This window comes from Athene cunicularia, assembly GCF_003259725.1.
Source record: "Athene cunicularia isolate RWA chromosome 3 unlocalized genomic scaffold, athCun1 chr3_part1, whole genome shotgun sequence".
NCBI lineage: Eukaryota > Metazoa > Chordata > Aves > Strigiformes > Strigidae > Athene > Athene cunicularia.
This window is the reverse complement of record NW_020799097.1, coordinates 70,904,950-70,926,351: the sequence shown is the minus strand read 5'-3', so window position 1 is coordinate 70,926,351 and position 21,402 is coordinate 70,904,950. Positions and strand designations below refer to the sequence as shown.

General features: G+C 38.1%; 1 protein-coding gene across 1 annotated transcript; it reads right to left on the bottom strand.

Moving 5' to 3' along the window:
* Positions 1 to 381: 381 nt before the first annotated feature.
* Positions 382 to 21,396, bottom strand: PPIL4 (peptidylprolyl isomerase like 4). The gene is made up of 13 exons (XM_026845848.1): positions 21,289 to 21,396; positions 20,486 to 20,553; positions 20,335 to 20,399; positions 18,424 to 18,541; positions 16,334 to 16,476; positions 15,892 to 15,988; positions 14,363 to 14,479; positions 12,604 to 12,728; positions 10,293 to 10,359; positions 9,367 to 9,478; positions 7,755 to 7,851; positions 6,974 to 7,112; positions 382 to 810 (listed from the first exon to the last, which is right to left on the bottom strand). The coding sequence occupies exons 1-13, from the start codon at positions 21,356 to 21,358 to the stop codon at positions 586 to 588; spliced, it is 1,443 nt and encodes a 480-aa protein (XP_026701649.1). The 5' UTR covers positions 21,359 to 21,396; the 3' UTR covers positions 382 to 585.
* Between the last annotated feature and the right edge of the window lie 6 nt (positions 21,397 to 21,402).

The window sequence follows — 21,402 nt, the reverse complement described above, 5'->3', positions numbered from 1 at the left end:
TTAAGTGCAACTGGCGTAGGGGGAGTGCAGCACCTCTACCGCCCTTGCAAGCAGCACAGCAGCATGTCAGTGCCTTTAGTTACCACGGCACAGTGGTGTCAGCAAATGGGACTGAATTTTAAAGGAAAGAAGTAAGAGTTTTGAATATTCATATATAAATGGTATCTGCCTACTTTCTGGAAGGAGTGTGCACAGCACATTTCTGACTCCCCAGGTCTTCTATCACACTCATAACTATAGTATCTGAAAGTGCTGACAGGTAAATACAACCTCCTTGTAGAAATATTGTATCCTGCAATTTCTTGATCCACTTCTTCGTGCATGCTTATGTTTCCAAAAAGCTTTAGACAACATTCCTTACTGAGACTCAAACCATTTCACTAATGGGAAATACTTTATTGAAACCACCTTTTTGGAATCAAGGCTCACTCCGATAGCCATACACTGGGCATTCGTAGAATTGCAAAGCCAAGCTGCCAGCAGAAGGCAACTACTTTTATCCAGTAACTGCACATCCATCTGAGAGAATGTTGGAAATGCTGGAAGAAAACATATTTTAGTCCCTCTCTTTCTTTTCCTCATTCTTCATCTGTACTTAGACCTCTCTTTGTCTTTTGATTTCTTAGGACTTCTGCTTCTGTCTGCTTTTTTATCCCAGTCTCGTATTCGAAAGTCTTCTTTGTATTTGTCTTTTTGTTTGCTGTAAGCGCAGTCTCTCTCTTGAGATCGGCTGCGACTCCGACGCCTGTCTGTCTTCTCATTCTTTATCTTCTCTCTACAGCGTTCTCCTTCATGTTTTCGAACAGAATCCTGTTAAATGAATTGGACAGATATGCAGTTATGAGGGAAACATACAAAGGTATGAAGAGAACTAGAAAAGAGTCAAGCATGGCTGGCTCCTCCGCTGAGACTGGTACTACCTGAAACAGATTCACATCCATGATGATTTGAAAGACGTAACACATTAAAAAACCCCACTGTAACTATACAAAGATGACAAGTCTACAGCTTTTGTCAGTATTTATAGAAAAAAGCATGGCTGCCAGGCATGCTGCTGCTTGTATTTCCCAAGGAGCTTTAGCAATAAAAGGTTTTATCAGTAACATTATCAAACTCTTCATAAGCATCACACCAGCTTCTAAGTTAGATTTGGATTTGACTTCTTATCTAGGCAATGCAAGTATTCTGATCACAGGTTTTGGTTCAAGTCCCACAGGCATTCCAGTGCTATGAAAGACCTGCCTGTAATAATCCTTAATGGCCTAAATTCTAGGCTTCAGAAAAATGAACAACACTGTTACAGAGACCAACTACGCACACATGCAAACTACTTTGCTTCCTTGAAGCTATAAATCCACAAGGCAGCATGAATAATCTGATCCTTTTAAATGAACAGTCAAACAATAACACAAGGTGCACAAATTGAAATGGAAATAACCAGATAATGAAAAGTTAGTTGCATTTTGCAGGCTGATGGGTATGGCCCATACAGAAAACACATGAGGACACACTCTTACACAGACATAGTAAACTCTAAGGGGTACAAGTCTACCTAATTTTAAATGTTCTATAAAGGAGACACACACAATATGTGCTGTACTGGCAATGGTGTTTGAGCACACACAGACAAAAACTCTTCAAAAAAAGTGCTGAGAGTTCAGACAGCTAAAAATGAGTAAATTTTGAGTTTCCCTGGCTTTCTGCATACTGTCACTGGGAATGCTAAGTGGCTCAGCACTTGGGCAGGATTTGCTCTGGAGACAAATGAGGTTTATGCAACAAAGGAGGAACTGCTGTCAGCAGAACACCTGCTTTACTTGTTGCACTAGGCAGACAGTATGAAACCACTGAGGCTGTGTATTAGTAAATGGAGGAAAGATGCTGTAATTACCCAGATTGTGAAATGTCTTGCTAACAAGATTATGGCACAGCACACCCTAGAACGACTATGTGGAGACACCAGCACCTGTACAGGCCACAGGCATCACAGCAGTTTCAAAAGTAAAAAGATAAAGATCACTTAGAAAGTTGCCATTTCATTTCAAGAAACTAAAGATTTTCTTAACACACAACACTGAGTTTTGACATATGAACTAACATTTTCAAGCACCGCTAAAGACTAGTTTGTTCCTGTTATTCAACTAAGATATACAGGGAAAGAAAATACAAAAGGAAGCTTCAGAATCCTGCAGAAAGATACATATACAACTTGTGATTAAGGTGGTAGGCACTTTTGTTTCAAAGGTACACCTGAAATTTACTATCACTATATGCTGTAGTAGATACCATTTTATGGGATTTTAATAACAAAACTTGTAAACACAGATCATTGTGAACTGCAAAAAATGTCTGCATTAAATTACACAGTATTTCTTTCTTCATTTCACATATGATTTTAAATTTTCTAAATATGTACTCATGACAGCAGCATTCAGAATTGTATGGCTAAAATCTATCCTGCATGTACAAACAAGAAATCTTTATTTAAAATAATAGTGAAAAAAACTCTTCTCCAAGTAGAGCTTTCATCCAGAAAGGCAGTGATCAGGGTGGTTCCCAGAGCAAACACCACCTTCAGAATTACTTAGATAATGCTAAAATACTAGGGTTACAATAAGCAATATAAACCCCCTCATCATAGTCACAGATTTGATCTTTAGCTACATAACCAAAAATTTCTGCTATTCCTGAGTACAGTAATCTCACTGGTGACCAAATGCTTATTCCACATCTTTACTGTCAAACTTTATTTCAGTACAGATTTTAAAATGTGAATCCACCAAAAAGGAGTGGTGCTTCCAGCTATTTGTAAGAGCTTTGTCCATTCATCTTCAGAACGATGCACAGCCATATCAACTCTTGTAACAGAAGCCTCACTCTCCATATGTTTGAACAAGACAGGTTCCAAGCCCCATTGTGGCAAAGCTTGAGTAAACATCAGAAGATGGGACACACTGGTGGTGGAGTAGAGGAACAAGACAAAAATATTGGCCAGAAAAACAAATGGAGGGCTTGGCTCACTGCTGCCTTCTAGCTGGTTTGTTGCTGAAGTTTCCTCCCAGCACATGGGAGAAGAGAAAAACAGAACAGAACTCAGCTGAAAAATCTACCAAGCCAACACTGGACACGGGCTACTGGCCAACTCAGGGCAGGGAAGAGGTTAGTGAAGATTTGAAAGTAAAGACAAATAGCCCACCCTGAATGCCACAGAAAAGGGCAACTTGCTGAAAGGATTAAACAAAGTCATATGAGCATGGAGTCAGCTAAGCACAACGACCCTCAGAGAAGCATGTAAGGTACAGGTGTACAGCGCAAGTCTGGAAGTGCCACAAAAAAAGTCATCACAATAGCTAATATAATCACAGGGTAAAGAAAAAAATGCAGCAATATGAATTAATAGAATTAATTGCATCTTAGTTCCTCAGCCAAAATGGGTTATGTTTCCCCTTAAATAAGATTTTACTTTTTTTAAGTCTTTGGCACAGAAAAAGATCAATTCTCTAAACACTCTAAGTTACTAAAAACAACAGTATTTTGAGATCAAATTTTTTATTCCCTATCCAAGTCAGAAACATGCTGTTTTCCTACTGGAAGAGAAAGAAAAAGATTCCTACTTAAAAACAGGCTCTCTCTTACTGCTGAAGTCCAGATTTCTCAATCCAGGATCACAGCCTCTCATCAGTCAATGAGTAAGTGATGATCCCCCCAAGTATTTTAAACCAACACTTCTGTTGGTGAACACACATGAGGAAGAAAATATGAAAAGAGGGAAAGACACTTCTCTAGAAGTTCATGGCTTGCTTTGCCAAAAGTAGGAAGTTGCCAAACAGCACTTGCAGGTAAAGCAGCTAGAAATACTGTGACCACGAAAGAATAAATATGCCACCTCTACATATATTAAGCACACTAGTTAGAGGTTAAAAGGAGAAAAAAAAAAAAGAATAGAGACAACCTTTGCAGGAGGGAGATTTTGATCAAACTTGACCCCAAATATAGAGTGTCCAAATAGCAGCAAGAGCGTGAAATTAAAACCAGAAGAAAATCAGTATCTCTGTCAAAACCATGCACTACAGAAACCCGAAAGTCAGGAAGCCCCGAAGTGTCACAAAAATCCCTTGGATAAGCTATGCTTCTCCACAGATCCAGTTACCTTAAAAGAAAAAAAAAAATCCAAGAAACCAAAAAACAGAGAAAACTGGAAAGGGAACCAAGTCATAATATAGATCTCAAGTAGAAGCATGACTGTATTCAGAAGAACTGTACTAAATCCTATTCACAAACCCACATGGCAGTCCAGCCTCCTGTTCCAGACCCACATCCTGTTACGTACTAAAAGCAAGTCACAACACCCTACCTCTTCTACCCTCTGGAATCAAGTCAAACAGCATTAAGATTCAAAAATATAGTCTTAAAACATTAACAGAGAGGCTGAAGATTCAGGAAATGGCTGCCAGACTAAGAAAAGGATGAGTCAAAATATACTAAAGAAAAAAAAACAGCAAGAGAACAGAAAAACGACTCAACATCATGGAAACTATTCAAAAAACAAAACTCCTTCAAGTCATTGCTGGAGCTGGTAGCACAAACTGCAATTTCAGTTGCCAGAACTTCCCATTATAAGACCCCGTTCTCTGTTAATTAAAATCTCTGCCATACTAGGGGCTCAGGGTGGAAGTTCAAGTACGAAGCATGACTACTGTGGTCTTTGGTCAACTAGTTGTGGAAGGTCTGCTGTTGTTTTGTTTTGAAGTTCTCACCTCAAATATATTCTAATATTTCCAAAATAGGGTTAAGGGAAAATGCTTTGTTTGCCTATATTACAAAATGCTACCGTTCATCAAAAAAAGTTTCCATACAGTTTATACTTTGTGCTGGCCTCAGTATTTACACTGAACAAACTCTGCCTCAGGAACATGGTTCCTTCCCCTGTTTTTGTATAAATCCCCAGATTACACCCAAATTATAAAGTAAAAAAAATATTTTTTTAAAATTAGATTTTCTATACTAAACAGGATTGTCAGCTAAATCGCCTACAGACCTCATCTGGAAAGATGACATTTGCCCAAGACACTTACTGAATCTTTAAATGAGACTGAGTACATACTGCTCAGTATGTACATACTATACAATACACAAGAATAAGAATATTCTAGCACAGACACAGAGATAAATTCTTCCCAGAAATGCATTTGCACAGCTCCAAGAGGCTGTTGCTTGCCATCAGAGAATAGAAATAAGCCTCCACCTGTGATTTTGGGTGTAAGAAGGCTAAGCTATTTACACCAAAATGGGCAAAGGTAAGCAACAGAGAAGAAAGCAGTGGGAAAGAAGAAACCAGAATAAAGCAGCAGCAGACTAACAGGAACAAGCCACAATAAAAGCAGGCAACTAAATCACAAAAAGATATACAGACACAGAAGAGATCAGAGTCAAGGACTAGAAAATACTCTTTTCCAGAACTTGCAAAGAGCACCAGGAATCCCTCTGTCCTCATGGTTTTGTGCAATGAAATCCACTGCTAAATGTGTCTGGCAGACCACTTGTAGCAACTGTAACAGAGATTAACAGCCTAATAGCTGCAGATGTACCTACCACCTGCAGGGGTGGAGACATATGAAAGAATTTAAAATATTCTCTGCTGATAACACATGACCAGCCAGTTCCACAAGTGTAATTTATGAACCATCAAGAACAAAGATTACTTCCAAGAATATCTGTTTCAAGAGTGTTAAAATGACAATGCCAATCAGCCAAAAAGACAGGAGGAAGTCTAAATCAACACTAGTCCAGACCTCATCTATGTGTATGCTCCAATCAAGACTTTAATTATTTGAACAGGCCTCTTCCCTCCACCCAAAGGATCCTGACAGAATTAGTAGACAAACAGTAACAAAAAGAGTTGTACCCCAAATGAGCAATAGGGCTCACTAGTGGCACTGAAAAAAAATCTAATTGTTATTTTTAGCATCACAGCAAGAAATGATGCAATGGAACAACAGAATCACATGTATTCTGTGTACTCAGAACGTAGAGCAGCACTCAGAACTTGTGTCAGGACAATGGCTTTATTTACTGTGGCTGGATACTTATCACCGTCTGCAAAGTTGCTAGAAGACAGCTTTGTTCTCACTCATGAAGCTTGCACTGTTAAAATACTGGTTTTTTTTTTTGTTTTTCATCATAGCTCTATTTTCCCTAATGCTCACACTTCAATGGTGGTTAACCCTCCATTTTATCATTGCAGTCATTGTTTCCATGAAACATCAACATCTTGACTATCCTAAGTTCACAGAAATGTGAGAACGCTGACCTGACAGGCTGCAGTGGAACTAGTGAATGAAAGAACTACTGGGGGTTTTTTCATCTCCTCCACAGCCCCAGTCTTACAGCACTGTATGCTCACACAATACAGGTGCAAGCAAACCTGCATACAGATTTTACACAAATGCTTCCAGAACAGTTAAGGGTTTGGTTGGTTTTTGGTCTTTTTTGTGGTGGGTTTTTTTTTTTTTTAAAAAAAAAAAAAAAAAAAAAAAAAAGGAGAGCAAGCAAAAGCAATTTTGTTTCTGATTCCATACAGGAAAAAGCCAACACATGCTGGTCTGGCAAGAAAATGAGAAATAGTTTGGATTCATGAAATACGACTAACTACTAGTTTATGACTGGGAGTATGTGAACAACAGGTTCTAAGTGCTGAAGATCTACTTTATGTTATGAGAGGCTACACTGTATCTTCCCAATGTTTTGGCAAAAAGCCATTAAGACATACCAAGCTTCAAAAGACCAGGAAGATTTGGAAAACCTCTTTTATAATCAGATACTAACATCAGTCTTTTGTATGTTTACAACTGCTGTATTTTAAGGGACTTTGCATACCATGTCCTTGGTTCAACATCAGACCTTTTTTTTCCTGGCTTCTCTTATTAGGAGAATAATAAACAGGTATAAAGTTAATGCATGAAGAGGTAAGTACCTTAGATTTTTTGGTCCTTTTGTCATCCTCTTCATCTTCAGAGTGGTGGTGCTTTTTCTTCTTTTGCTTTTTAGCCAAATGCGACTGACTTGTTTGAGACTCTTCTATATCCTCATCTAACACAAGGTCATACTTGGCACTGATGGTCTTTGTTAAGGACAAATCTGTTACTTATTATCAATAAACAGCAGTACATAAAAGCTCATGAAACAAACAAATCCCTGTTTATCAGATCAGAGTTTACCAAGACTTACCATGTATTTCAGTCAGAACAGGATCGTACACACTGAGAAAAAAAAAACAAACAGCTGTGCTAAATTGACTGACTGAATTCTGTCCTGTCAACAGTACAGCCAGGTCCCAATTCTCCTTTCTTTTCTATCAGCAGATATCTGAACAAGCTATGGTCTTCTTTTCTCTAGGGCTAATCACAAGCAAAGTATAATCTGAGAGCATGATTTAGGTACTACTGTGGTCTCATTTTGGATGCAGCAGGTCCCCTCTGAAACTACTCAAAACTCTGTTATGTCATTCCAGGGTTGTAGATTGGGAACATTATTTACCTGCACGCAACATGGAAGTGAAACAGCACATTCTATTTAACTGAATTCATCTAAGTCATCAAATGAAACCCACAAAATACTCAATTCCATCTCAAACACCAAATAGTCATATGAAGCCTAAGCAAAACACCCATTTGACAAGCTTTAAGAAGTCTTTTCCAGGCTGTTTTCACAAACCATGCTTAGTTCAAGAAATACCTTTGACTAGAAAAGGATACTCCTGCTTTGGCTTTACCTTCTCTTTCAGAGCAAGTTTTGAAGGTTTGTCACGTTCCTTTTCATACTCTTTGAAATCATCCTTGGTATACCGTCCACCTGTCCACAGAAAAACATACTTAATTCATTCCAAATAAAAAAAACCAACCAAACAACCAAGACCCACACCTATCATTAAGTTCTGCTTATGCATTTAAGGACTCTTCATAACCATTCAGAGCTGCATAGCAGGACACAGCTCCACAAACACCACTAAAATCTGGGTAACGGAGTAGAAGAGAGTAGGACGAATTGTGATTTTCTGTCCTCTCCCTTGCAAATCCCATTAAACAACATATGGCTTTCTCCTCACTTGTGTCCAGTGGAGACAACACATGAAGCAACATTCAGCAACTGGTATAGTCCCACTTTGATTACAAGTCCTATGTCACACTACTTAAAATTCTGTTACCATGAAATCCTACAGACTAGTCATTATTAAATGACTTTTTGTGCTAGGCTACTCTGAGACAGTTACAGCTGAAGAATTCAAATGTAAAATTTTAAGGGGAAAAAAAATAATCAGGTTTTGATTTGAAGAGGGGTGTGACAGACTTAATTTCCCATCCATTCACTTGAAAGTATCACCTCACAGATTAATAAAATATTCTATAGCAACATGCTGCCATCTCACGGTCCTACTTAAAACTGCAATATTAACTGGCTAGGCCAGAAATGGCTACTGAAGGTGGAATGACAGCATCTCCCCTACGTAATTTTTTGGGTACTATATAAGCACAGCAAGATGACAGTACAGTTAGCTTTCCAATACTTCGGACAATTTAGACCTAAGTCATTCAGATGCAGAAAAGTTTTCCATGTAGCCAGTTAGTACAGGATGCACTGCAGAGCATGGTATAGATTACAAAGTCATCTCAGCTCCATGCAGGACAAGTTCCTAGTGCCTCAAGTGTCCGTGACTAGTGTCCAACCTGGAGAAACTGTATGCAAACAATTGAGGGCTGACGGTATTTTTAGGCGAAGGCACATGAGAACATCACCACTGCAATGCACGGTCACCTCTCCAAGTCCAATGTTTTCCTCACGTCCTCAGCAACTAGATAACCACTGTATCCATTTCCACCACTACCCTTCTCTTCCCAGAATATCTCAAACATATGAAACTCGGTTTTTACAGTGTACACCCTGCTATGCAATATGCTTGACCTACAGGAGGTGAAGAGGGGAAATCCCTGACCCACATACTGACTTTTTCTTGTGTACACCCAAGTGTCATACAAGTGAATAAAGAAACTAGAAAGTAACAATGTACTGGCATATTATTTTGTTAATAAGTAATACCAAAACTCACTTTTAAATCTTGAAAGGAATAAATGATTTAGTGGCAAAAATGCATCTGATAAAAAGGCAAGTAAACCTTTCTACTCTTTCTTATGGAACAAGTGAAGAGAAGAGCTAGCAACTGTGTTGCACTATTTATTACAGTACTAGGAAAATTTCTATCCCTGAAGATGAGATGATTTAAACTCAGAACAATTGCTTCTCTTTATATAATACTTACAGTTTAGAAGTCATGGCTTATTAAGTTATGAGGGTTAAAGAATCTCACTCTACCTTTTCCTTTCCACTTAATCTTTGCAACAGACTGGCTAAAATCCACGTGTATCCTTCTGTCATCAATCAGCACATTGTCCATTTTGAAGTAGGCTTTCTCACAGTCTTCCTCCTGGTATTAACGTTTCCAGAAATTCTGAGTCATGATTATTTCATAGGAATATTCACCGAAGAGCTCAAACGCAAATTCAACTGCTAAATGGCATAATTTTTTTCCAAAATTGCCTAAAGCACAGTTCTTGCATTGTGCCATTTCAAAAGAAACAGTTATACTTTGTCTGAACGCCAGCATTTCAAATTCTAATTCTTCAGCTATGTCACCGTTTTAAAAATTTGCCAATCCAGCTACATGTCTGGCACATGTAATACATTCAGAAAAACACGGAAAAAAGGGACAACTAATAAAAGCTCCATTTTAAGTACATAAGTAGAATAAATGTGTTTTCCAGTTTTTCCTCAGAGATTAGCAGATACAAACAAGAAGCTATGCACCACCAAGAGAATTCTTACAGTGTCACAGTAAGAGCAGCATGTTGATAAAGCAAGTTTCGTTTCCAAGCCCAATATAGGACACTGCTGTACACAACAATCTACCTTCTTTTATATACCCTCCTCTCTCTATGCAGCATCCCTCCTTTTCTTCCCAGCACTCCCTTCTTTAACTCTTCAAAGTCTTAATGTGCTCCAGGGGACAAAAGGACCCGCTTCTCCCACCACTTGTTTGAAGATAATCTATGAACATATTTCTATTGCTTGATACAACAGAAAAAGACTTAAATGCTTGCCTCATTTCAGATCTACAACTTCTGTAACTAAGTAAGAGAAAATATTAGCTACCCCACACTTAAAGATTTCCTTAATGGAAGCATACCAAACCCAAACTTTTATAAGCATAATCTACATACAGTATGCCTAAAAAAACATACCTTTTCAAACTCAATGAAAGCGTAACAAAGAGATTCACCAGTCTTCCAGTCTCGAATCACTTCACAGCTGAAAAATTTATATGAAATTAAAATGTCAATGCTGTTGGAGCAAAAAACATAGGATAGCCAAGCACTGCTTAAAAGTGAGAGTAACAGTTAAAAAAAAACCCACCACATTGAAGGTATTATAACAGTTGATTCTAAGACCCCTACTAATGTGGGGGTGTCTGCACAGAAAAAAATACATGAGACATTACTTAAATAATCATTACACTTAACTCACAAGTGGTTAGCATGAAGTGTAAAACTAGGGATGAACTTCTGATTAATGAAACAAACTCTGTTTTCCAACATTGCTGTTTGATAGTAATTTTTTGCATTTCATTAATGACAAGGCAAATTTCATGTTCTGTCTTCTCAGTCACGTTAAGAAAAGTAAACACACATCATGTGACAAACTTTCTTCTCTTAGCAAGCACCTTTTCAGCAGCCATCTTCTTATCAAGCAGTTCACTGAGCAAAAATAGGAAGCCTAAAATATTGAATCAGTAGACACAAAATGGGAACAATGCAGTATTGCATCAGTATTACCAAACTCTGGTACGTGACATGAGAATTCTGACTACAGGGTGCTGAAGGAGATCAGACAGGCAACAAAGGAAGGAAATGTGGTATCAACATGAGACTTAGTAATGTGAGACCTCCCCCATGTGTACTGACAAAGTGACAAATTAGGATACACAATCCAAAAGATAACCAATATCAAAAAAAAAAGGAGAAAAAAAAAAAAAAAAAGACGACAAGGTTATTCAGGCAAGCTATAGGAATGCTCTGCAGCAACTATCAGCAAGGAAGAAGGTAGGACAGTTTTGTAGCAGAACTCTCCTCCCTGGATTATTCAGAGAATCTATTTGAAAGCAGAAGGACTGCAGAAGAGGTACTGAACAAACTGATAGAGGAAAAAAAAAAAAGGAAGGAATCCCTAGGACATCCAGTGGCAAACAACGCCATTTTCACTCACACAGAGGCAGCCTAGTGGAGGATCTGAGAGCCTGCACGCCTGCAGGCTCTCTACTGCACAAACTGGTAGAACGAAAATGTGGAACAGAGCTAGTGTGCATCTGAATCAATAGGACCTACTCAGCACCATTCAAATAAACCTAAGTGAAATTCTCTGAAAGAGTCAATATGGTTATACATGATAATCACCTAATTGATGGAGTCTTTTTAAATCTCTCTGGAAATCCTAATAAACTTTTGTACCAAAGGTTTTTGTGGAAACTAAGCAACAATGGCATAAAAAACATCTTTGCATTGATAAACACGTGAAAGACCAGATAAGAGTAAACAGTCCTTCTCACTAAGAAAGTAAAGAGGTCACCAGTGGAGTTTGCTGATGATACTAAATTGTTAAAGGTGGCAAAAATAAAGACTGAAAAAATTGCATAACATTCTTAGGAAACTGAGTAACAAGATAGCAAATGACATTCAATGTAGAGAAATGCAACAAGACGAGCATGGCAGGGGGAATCCTAACTGTGCATTGTAAATAAAAAATAGCTTTAGCAATAACTAGAAAAAGAGTTGAGAGCAAAACACCACTGTACCACTGTAAATCTGTAATTTCTTTAATATTGTGTGCAGTTCTGGTCCTCTCATCTTGAGATAAGAACAAAACAGAAAAAGGTTGAGACAAGGGAAACAAGGTAAGGAAAATCCCTCTGCAAAGCATAAGTATGTAGGCTAGTACTCTTAAAAAAAAAAGATGACTTTGGGGTATAGGATAGAGGGGTGTAGGAAAGTAGGTTTCACTGCCTTTTGATACTAGCACTAGGAGGAATCAACTGTAATTACTAGAAGCCAAGTTCAAAACTGAAAAAGGGAGTAGGCATGAGGAACACCTTAACGAGGAGCATATCAGATGCCAGAAATGTCTGTCACTTTATCCCAAACCATACAAATTCCCATGGAAAAGAAAAACCCAGAGACTGTATCTAGCTCATGTAGCATCTGAGATAAAAACTGATGAAAGGAGGGAATGGACAGGGCGATGAGGAGAGCATCATGTGCTTTCCTTGCTCCTACATTTCCCTAGGCTTTCACTTAAAAATCACTACTGGGACAGGATACCCACCTAGCTAAATCTGACTCTGTATAGCCATTGTTGTGGTCTCTATTTAAATACATGCAGTCACAGCATAAATCTCCAGACACACCAGAATGCTACTTAACAGCTGAACCTAAACAGACTTGCAGGAATCAAATTGAGTTTCAATAAAGAAGGTTTTCTTTTTTATTTTATGTTAATTACCTTTTAATGGGACCAAAACGTGCAAATATTATCTCTAGGTCTTCATCTGTGGTCACAGGATTCAGTTTACAGACAAACAGCACATTTTCTGGTGGCTTGACCTCTGCGTCTGGTAAGTCTCCCACCTGTGGCATACAGAGAAAGACTCATCACTTCCGCCTAAAGCTCTCTACCTTTTATTGCCACAAGCACACTGGCAACACACCTTCTGGATGATCTCAGACATATTCCTATCACAAAATCAAAAATTAATAAAATTTTTTTTCCTACTCAATGTTACAAAAAACGTTTCCATAGCAGTTAAAAATTACTATCTATTTGCAATTCCACCACTGTGACTTCATGAAAGTCACAAATACTTTCTACCTTGCTTTCCCTGTTCATAACAACAAATACACAGTTCTAAAAAGTTAAAGTGTACTTTTAGAGCCACTCTGTTATGAAAATAAAAATGGACTCCATCCATTCCTTAGTCTCTGTCTGTACCTAAGATCGTCTGTTCTTGAAATCTGGCAACAGCTCGGATAAGCTTAAATTTATGATAGCTTGATAGCAAATTAAGTTAGAGGAGAATGCAAACACACACACCACCTCCTGTTGAATTGTAGTACTTCTTTTTAAAAACTGAACAAAAGACTAGTGATATTTAAATAAATTTATCTCCATCTTTTACTTAATATGCTAATAAAAAGGCAATGCACATTAGTTTGATAGCAGAAAGAAGCAGAATAACACAAGAAGCAGATTCCACAAAAAAGAATACAGAATGAGTTTAAGCACATGACACGGAGAAGTTTACCATTTTGACAGAAGAGCAATGGAACTAGTAGCCGAGGCTCTTCATTTTATATAACATAGCTCCCTATTGCATACTACCCAGAAATACTCACTGAAAATTACTGCACTGGCTCAGTATACCCTACTTGACTTTTTTAGGTAAGAACTTTATCTAGAAAACAGGTCATCCCCACTGCTGCTGCAGCAAAACAAGAGGCCCCACCTGCAGATCTGCTGCAACACTGTGGCCACATCTGGATTGACCTTGGTATTAGTCTCCGATGCAAATTGTTCACCATAAATTTGAATTTAGTAGTTGTAAAGAAGTGTGATGGAATCACCCATCCTTCAACAATGTGTACTTTTTTTTCTTTTTAAAAAAAAAAACAAAAACAACAACAACAAATGACTTCAAAGCCTATTCAAATTCTTTGTTACTATATGGAGTTTAAAATGGCCAGCAGTTGCCAAATATTGTATTTTAGAAGGAAGAACATAAAGTTAACCAATGTTAAATTCAACTAATCCCACAGAAGGAACACTGCCATTATGTAGATTAATAACGCAACCTCAATGCCACTCATACATACTGGGAAGAGAACATCACAAGTTAGCTCAGCTCTCTCCCACACATGCTAAACCTTTTCCAGGATTATAGATATTCAGCAGCATATTATGTATGTTATGTTTTTTAACTGGATGCACTTCTAGCAAGTTTTTATAAAGCCTCCACTGGTCCACTTTTAATCCTGGCTCTGAAAATGAAATATCGCCTGTTTTTATCAGAAAACTGCCTCCAGTGTTCATGCTCAATCCTTTTCATTCTATGACAGACGTTTAAAAAGCACAGATTCAGAGCCATAACTTCATCATCAGATAAGCAGTTTCAAGATAAATAGTACCCATTGTCTCAGACTTAACATAACACACACGCACACAAGAGGAATATCATCTACAAAGGTAAATACAGGAAGATGTTCACCATTTCCAGAAGAATGGCACGAGTTTTTGCTTCTTTTTCTGCCTGAACTTCTTCTATTTCATCTGTAGACAGTCCTTTCAAGTCATCAATTTCTTCATCTGCTCCTATTCTGCCACTCTGAAAAATGAAGAGGAAAGATATTTGCTACCAAGACATGGCCAAAAATTCTTTCTCACTTTCCAAATATTACTTGGATGACCTCACCTCCCAAGACATGAAAAATGCTTAAGCACTGTATCCCTGCAGAACTGGGCTTTCATTCTGTTCTTCCCACTTAGATTTAAAAAAGAGCGAGATGATGTTATCCTTGTGTTTCAGGCACTGTGAACTACATATGAACTTTCAGGCCCAATTTGAACCATATTCAGCTAGATATTCTGAATTCTTTTATACTTCCATCTCATATTCAACATCTCACCACAAGTATCAACTAATTTCTAATCTAGGCAGTTCCTACCAGAAATGAAGATAAGCAACACTGCAAACATCTGCAGTGTCTACTAAGACTCAAACATTAACTCAACAAGAACTTTATTTTTACACTTCTACTTCTAGGCAGAATTTGAGGTTTCATTTTTCCCTCCTCATCAGCATCTCTAGAATACTGCCCTTCTTACAGGCATTTCTACATCAAAAGGTATATTTTCAGACAAGGCTATGAGGAAAGAAAACCAAGTATAACTTTTCAAATCTCTAACAGTTGGCAGTGAGCTATTAAACTCCTTATACCGTTTAACATTATCTGAAGGTGCATCAGAGACTAACCACAGTGTAGATGTACTATGAAAGCCTAATTCCAATCTTGTAATTATATCTACTAAGCTTAAAAATAAAGAGTATTACCTCTAGTCAATTTATTCATTGCTTGAAACAACTGTTTCCATACAAGGAGATAATTGCACATAGCAACTTTCATAACTGCATGCTGTGAGTAAATTATAAATAATTATATTTTTAGCAAATTCCTTCTGCTTGAACAAATACACCATAATAGCACGCATGCCTGCAGATATAACTCAAAGAATGATCAAGATTACTTTCACTGAAACACAGACTATTTCACATTTAATAGCAATAAGCACTTTAATATTAATGTTAGTTATATTTTTTCTACCAGACTATACCAAAACCCAGTCATGTCAAAAGTGACTATTCTGAATGTTCTGCTAATCTACACTGTAATCAGAAAACTAAAATTTGGCTTTCCAACCTAACTCTACCGCAGTCACAGGGGAAAGCACCCATGCCACCCTTTTATCCTTTTCTTGAAAGATTAAGAAGATGTATCTGATTAAACACAGCAATAGCCACGAATAACAGACAAGCACTTCACATACCAGAACTCAAGCTGGCATAGAAGAGCATCTCTTATCCTCCTATGCTAGAAATGTGTAGTTTTATAGGATATAGATCTGGCAAAGTCTTAAAGACAGAATTCTTATTTTGACCAAGTCTATGCTGACCACTAATAGGGATAAATTTAATTATAGCTTCTTGGGGAAAAGTTGGAAAAAATCATAAACACTCACATCTAGCTGTTCCTTAGTAGGTTCTGGCGAGCGATCAGGAATAGACAAGCCAGGTGGATCTTCAAATGGATCATCTAAAATTACTGTATGATTTATCCTTAAACAAAATCAAGACCATCATCAGTCACATGCAAATAAAGCTCTCTTTACCCAAGCAACAGGAACCCTGTTGATTCTCAGTTATATCTGCAACAGCCAAACATACTGTATGCTTGTAAATACTAGTACTGGTGCTTTTGTAAAGGCAACATAGCTGCACATTTTCTTACACAGTTCTTTACTTTAGTACCTGCTTATTTTACCAATAACACTAGAATAAAAGAGTATTTAAGATACCATATACAGGTCACCTGACATTGCTATATTAATCTAGTTTCCAAAACCAATTAATTTGTTTAATTACAGTGTTTTCCTCAAAAAGGGAAATTAGAAGTAGTCTCACCTGATATCTTGATACGGGATAAAATCCTTATCTACAAAGGTTTCATTAATTGTCTTCAGCACATCCATGCCTTCTGTCACTTCTCCAAATACTGTATGCACACCATCAAGGTAATCCAAGTTTTCCCCTGTAGTAATAAGAAACTACAGAAGAAGATACAAAACCATTAAAAGCAAATAGAAAAATTCAGAGCTTGAGTTTTACCTTAGGAGAGGTAAAACTCTCACTGAAATCAGTGGGGGAAAAAACCTCTTCCTGACTTCTGCAGGAGAAGATTAGTCTTCTTCCCATCAGCTGTGAGAACACAGTGAGCCAACCTACATCTCACAGCCACCACCTGAGGCAGACAGGCTCTCTCCTGCAAGCCTGCCTCTGCACAAGCTCACAGTTCCGGCTCAATGGACCCTTTAGTGAATCGGTTTGTCTCAGTAACTTGGCAGAAAAAAGACTGGCAGAGGAAGAACAGATAGTTAGTTACCTGCCAGGTAGGTGTTGGGCAAGATCAGCAAAGGTTATGACAGGCATCACAGCTGATGAAAGGGAAAGCACAGAAAGAGCAAGGCTACCCCTCTGGGCAGCAGTGCACGGAGCTCAAATCACCTGGTCAAACTGCATTCCACCCGTGCATTTTCACAACTTTTGCAAAAGCTTCCACAGTTCTACCTTCACTTAACTCTATCCAGACTTTTTTCCTTTCTTCCCTTGTACCACAAACCCTTCTCTCCCCAAAAAACAGGATGCAGTAGCATCAAGAGGAGAACTGGAATACAGTAGCATTGACTTAGATCAGACTGAACTGGCACTGAAAGGTATCCTAACAAAAGTCAGGTGTTTTGCTTTAGGGCAAGACTGGAATATGAAAATTGATACCAACTGAACACTTGGTAACAAATTAAAGATGGAGGAAACCGGGTCATGAACAAAGGAGGAAGAAGCAGATATGCACAAGGACACAGCCATTACATCCACACTTTACAATCTGACTGATAACACCTCACTCCTCATTCTCTGCAACACAGTTAAAACTGGTCAGCGTTTGGTATAGGTTACAAATATAATGTAGCTAATTGTAAGCCAACACCATGTAATTCTTCACTGGAATTTTTTTTTCCCCAAGGAAGAAGCTGCAATAATGCTCCTGGTAACTGCATTCATTCCCATATGTCTGTGTATATGCTAGCAGGCTGCATTCTTAAATATAAACACAAATGTCATCTCTTTTTTCTTAAACCCCCCCACCTAAACAATTTTATATGTAAAATTCAGGGAAGCAGCAAAATTAACTCCATATATTACAAGCTCTAGCTAGAATAAAACCATATGGGTGTTTTAACTACTCTGATTATTACAAAACTCCTCTTTTTTCAAATTAAAACATACGGATATTACAAATGAGGCATTTTAATATATAAAAGTGGAAATGCACCTAAACCAATAATTTAGAAATAATATCATCCTATGAGATTAGAGCTTTAAATATGCCTACAGCAAAACCCTTGGGCACATGAACAGGGAACAGCAAAGGGAACAACAACAGTTTCAAAAATGTTTTATACCAATACTGGAATAAAACTGTAAACTTGCATTGTATTATTAATGCACACTTTTATGTGATCATACAGAGGAAACTGTGGTATGACCAGTTTCCAAACTGACATGAAGTTATAACCAGAAAGTTTTAAGATTATTTCAAAACCCAGTTACCTTACTTTTCACTTCCATTTAACTAGCTTTTTCCTCGCCATTCTATATATTAGCAAAATTATATCAAGGTTTTAACAGAAATGAATAAACAAAGGAAAAAAAATAGAGTAGTGAATGCTAATGAATAAAATTCATAAAATTAATTTAGGACAGGATTTTAATCTAAGCATTTCAATCTCTTTCTTGTCTGTAATCAAATACCCACTGGCACCTGAAACACTATGCAAAATACTTATCTGTGGCTGTTTTCTTACATGCCTTTTGACCATGTTACAAGATGATGCTATTGAGATGACACTGTCACTGTTATGTCTTTTGTAAATTCAAGAAATTTTCATTTTAGTTATTCAGATATGTACCAAGGCTTTACAACACTGTATGCTGACCTGTGATCCATGTTGATCATTGCCATTGTTCACCATTGACACAGTTCCCTTCTTCTTGTGCTTAATTCTTGGCACTTTTTCTGCCTCAAAAAATCTAGCTTGATCACCATACAGTTGACTGAAAATACATATAACAAATATGTTACAAGACAAAGGAATTTTAAAAAGCAATATAAACAAATGCTGTAAAACAAACAAAATTACCTAATTTTTCTTTACATTAGCATTCAAATAAAACCAGAATTTACACTGCATCTGTGTACATTTTTATGGATCTGTACACTTACATAATTCACTTCATATTACAGAGAGCAGTACATTTTTCTCTGAGGCATTTCCCAGAGGCTTTTGGGGGGGCCATGCAGGGTGACATGCATTAGTATGATTTTAAATGCAGTATATAACATTTTTCTAAGGCATGAAGCAAATACAAATTCTGATAAGTAGGTTCCATAAAAAGAAATTAATCCAAACTACGGATTAAAAATGTAATAGTTTACGCCAAAAATTTCTCTTCCAAGATAAATGGAAAGCCACTAAATCTATGTGTAAACTTAGTTCACCATACAGACAGGACAGCATACAGTAATTTGAGATACACAGGATATGGCAAATTGTTAAATTCTTTTAAATTTTTTAAGTCTAACCCCGATACCATGCATTTTGTCTCACTCCATGACTGACAGGCATAGTTAATACACACATTTGTCCAAATTTAAGGGCAATGTTGTTTTTGAACTCATTCTGCTAAACAAGTCTAAGTCTCTATGAAGAGAGGATTCAAATTAAACTTTGCCTGCATCAGCTTCCTGGGTAGCAAGAACAGAAACTCCTATTTTGTGGACTTCAGCAGTAATGAACAGATAGAAAAGACAAATTTCCATTCTCCATGCTAGTAGCAGAACAGAATCTGCCACTCTGACATCACACTATACTTCCTATCTGCCATATCAACAAGCCTCAGAAGACCAATCCTTATGAAACAGCAGAATATCAAAATAAACTCAATCTACCTGCATGCAGAGACAGCCCATGTCTGGTAAGTTTACCTACCTACACTTGCATCTGCTTAGCACAATTATACTGTTTCCAGGATCACCAGAGTGGTGATCCATGTTCAAGGTTTTGTATTTATGAGACTCTCACAGACCAGACTTAGAAAAGTCAACACTGGTCTAGTAACACTGTCTCTGTTCAAATTAAGCTGTTTATCTCCATATACTATGTTACTCTGCACTCTAGGTTAGCTCTGCAATTTTAATTCTACTTTTAATAACAATTTCAAAGGAATCATATAGAACATACGCACTGTGCTAACTTCCATCCTAGCTGTTTGAATGACTTCTTCAACTTTTATGGGCATGACCACTGAAAACATCTTGGACAAGGAACTGATTACCTTATTACACATTCAACATAATAAAATGAACTCAAGTAAATTTTTGGAGCAACAGGATTAATTTCTTAGATGCACAGGAAATCAAGCATAGCCTCTGTATTTCCCTTTCGCTCAATTAAGTACATTGTTACAAAAATAAAAGTAGTAACAAAAAACTGCTAATGATTTCACCTTCTACAGAGCACTTAGTTACTATACTTCTTTTGGAAAACAAACCTATAGTTATTTGTTAACTTTTAAATAAACAGAAATTTATGTGCAACTCGCTATTTGTAACTAAGCTTCTAAGGTCAGAAACAGAATACAGTCCAGAAAAAAAAAAATCTGACTGGACAAAATCAGCGTAGGAATTAAAAAGGTATCTAGGTACAACAACCAAAGCAGCTTATGAATCAATGTTTTTACTTCCCATCAGTAACTCTGTCCCACAAGAGCTGAAGAAAATCTAAGTGGAACTCCTACTCCCCCATACAACTTCTCTGTCGATTAAGTAACACAAGAGTTTTACTTACCAAAATATGGATTCTCCTCCACGGCCAGTTCCCATGGGGTCACCAGTTTGTATAATAAAATCCCTCTGTCACAAAGCAGAAATATATAAGATACTGCTTTCATGTTTGTGAATTTAAACCAAGAAAAAAATAAGGAATTGAAAATACTCACTTGTACATTATAAATAAGACAATAGTTGTAGTACTTGACTTTACAGAGCTTCAGAAAATTCAGACAAGCTGTAAGAAATTATACCAACATTTACTCAATAAAACCCCAGACACTGTAAGGATAGGTATAACAGATATCCTGTTCAACGTATAGAAAAATGGTTTTGGAGCAGGCTGTGTTAAGACTTAGCAGAGTTCAACCTATAAACGCTGTGAGAAATACTCTAGGGAGAGGTAACCCTACCTCCCTTCCTAAAGCCTCTCTCTAGTGATTCAGAGAACCCTATAATAGCTAGTTATACCGAAACGCACATTTTTTTCTCCCCACTTTCTTTCCAAATACTTCATAAAGAAGACCACAGATGCTTTTCGATTTAGAATACGTTATATTTGCTCTTTTTCATAAATTATCATTTATAATAAAAGCACAATATAACCCCCCCGAGTTTCCCAACAGCAACTGACGCTTCCAAGTATCTCAAACACACGCACACCAGCTGCCCAGGGGAACGCTGATGGCCACAGAAAACTTGGCATCGTCTGGCTCTAATCCCAGGACGGGGCCCGACGCGATGTGCCCAGACAGGGGGTGGGAGCAGGCGCCCTGCTGACCGAAACCGCCGTTTGCGGCCCGTTTCCTCAGGAGGCCGCGCCGGCAGCCAAGCCTCCATGGTGGGGGAGCGGCCGGGCATCTCTGAGGCGGCCCAACGGCCCCTTCTCCTTAGAAGGCTTCCACCCGCCCGCGCAAAGGGAAAGACCCGCGGCCGCCCCAGCTCCCCCGGCCCCGACGCGCCGCGCTCCTACCGCGGGGCCGTTCCTCCGTGTAGAGGTCGATCACCAGGTCGCCCAGCGTGGTCTCCAGCAGCACCGCCATGTCCGCCACCCGCCTCCGCACCTTGGCGCGGGGCCGCCCTCTGC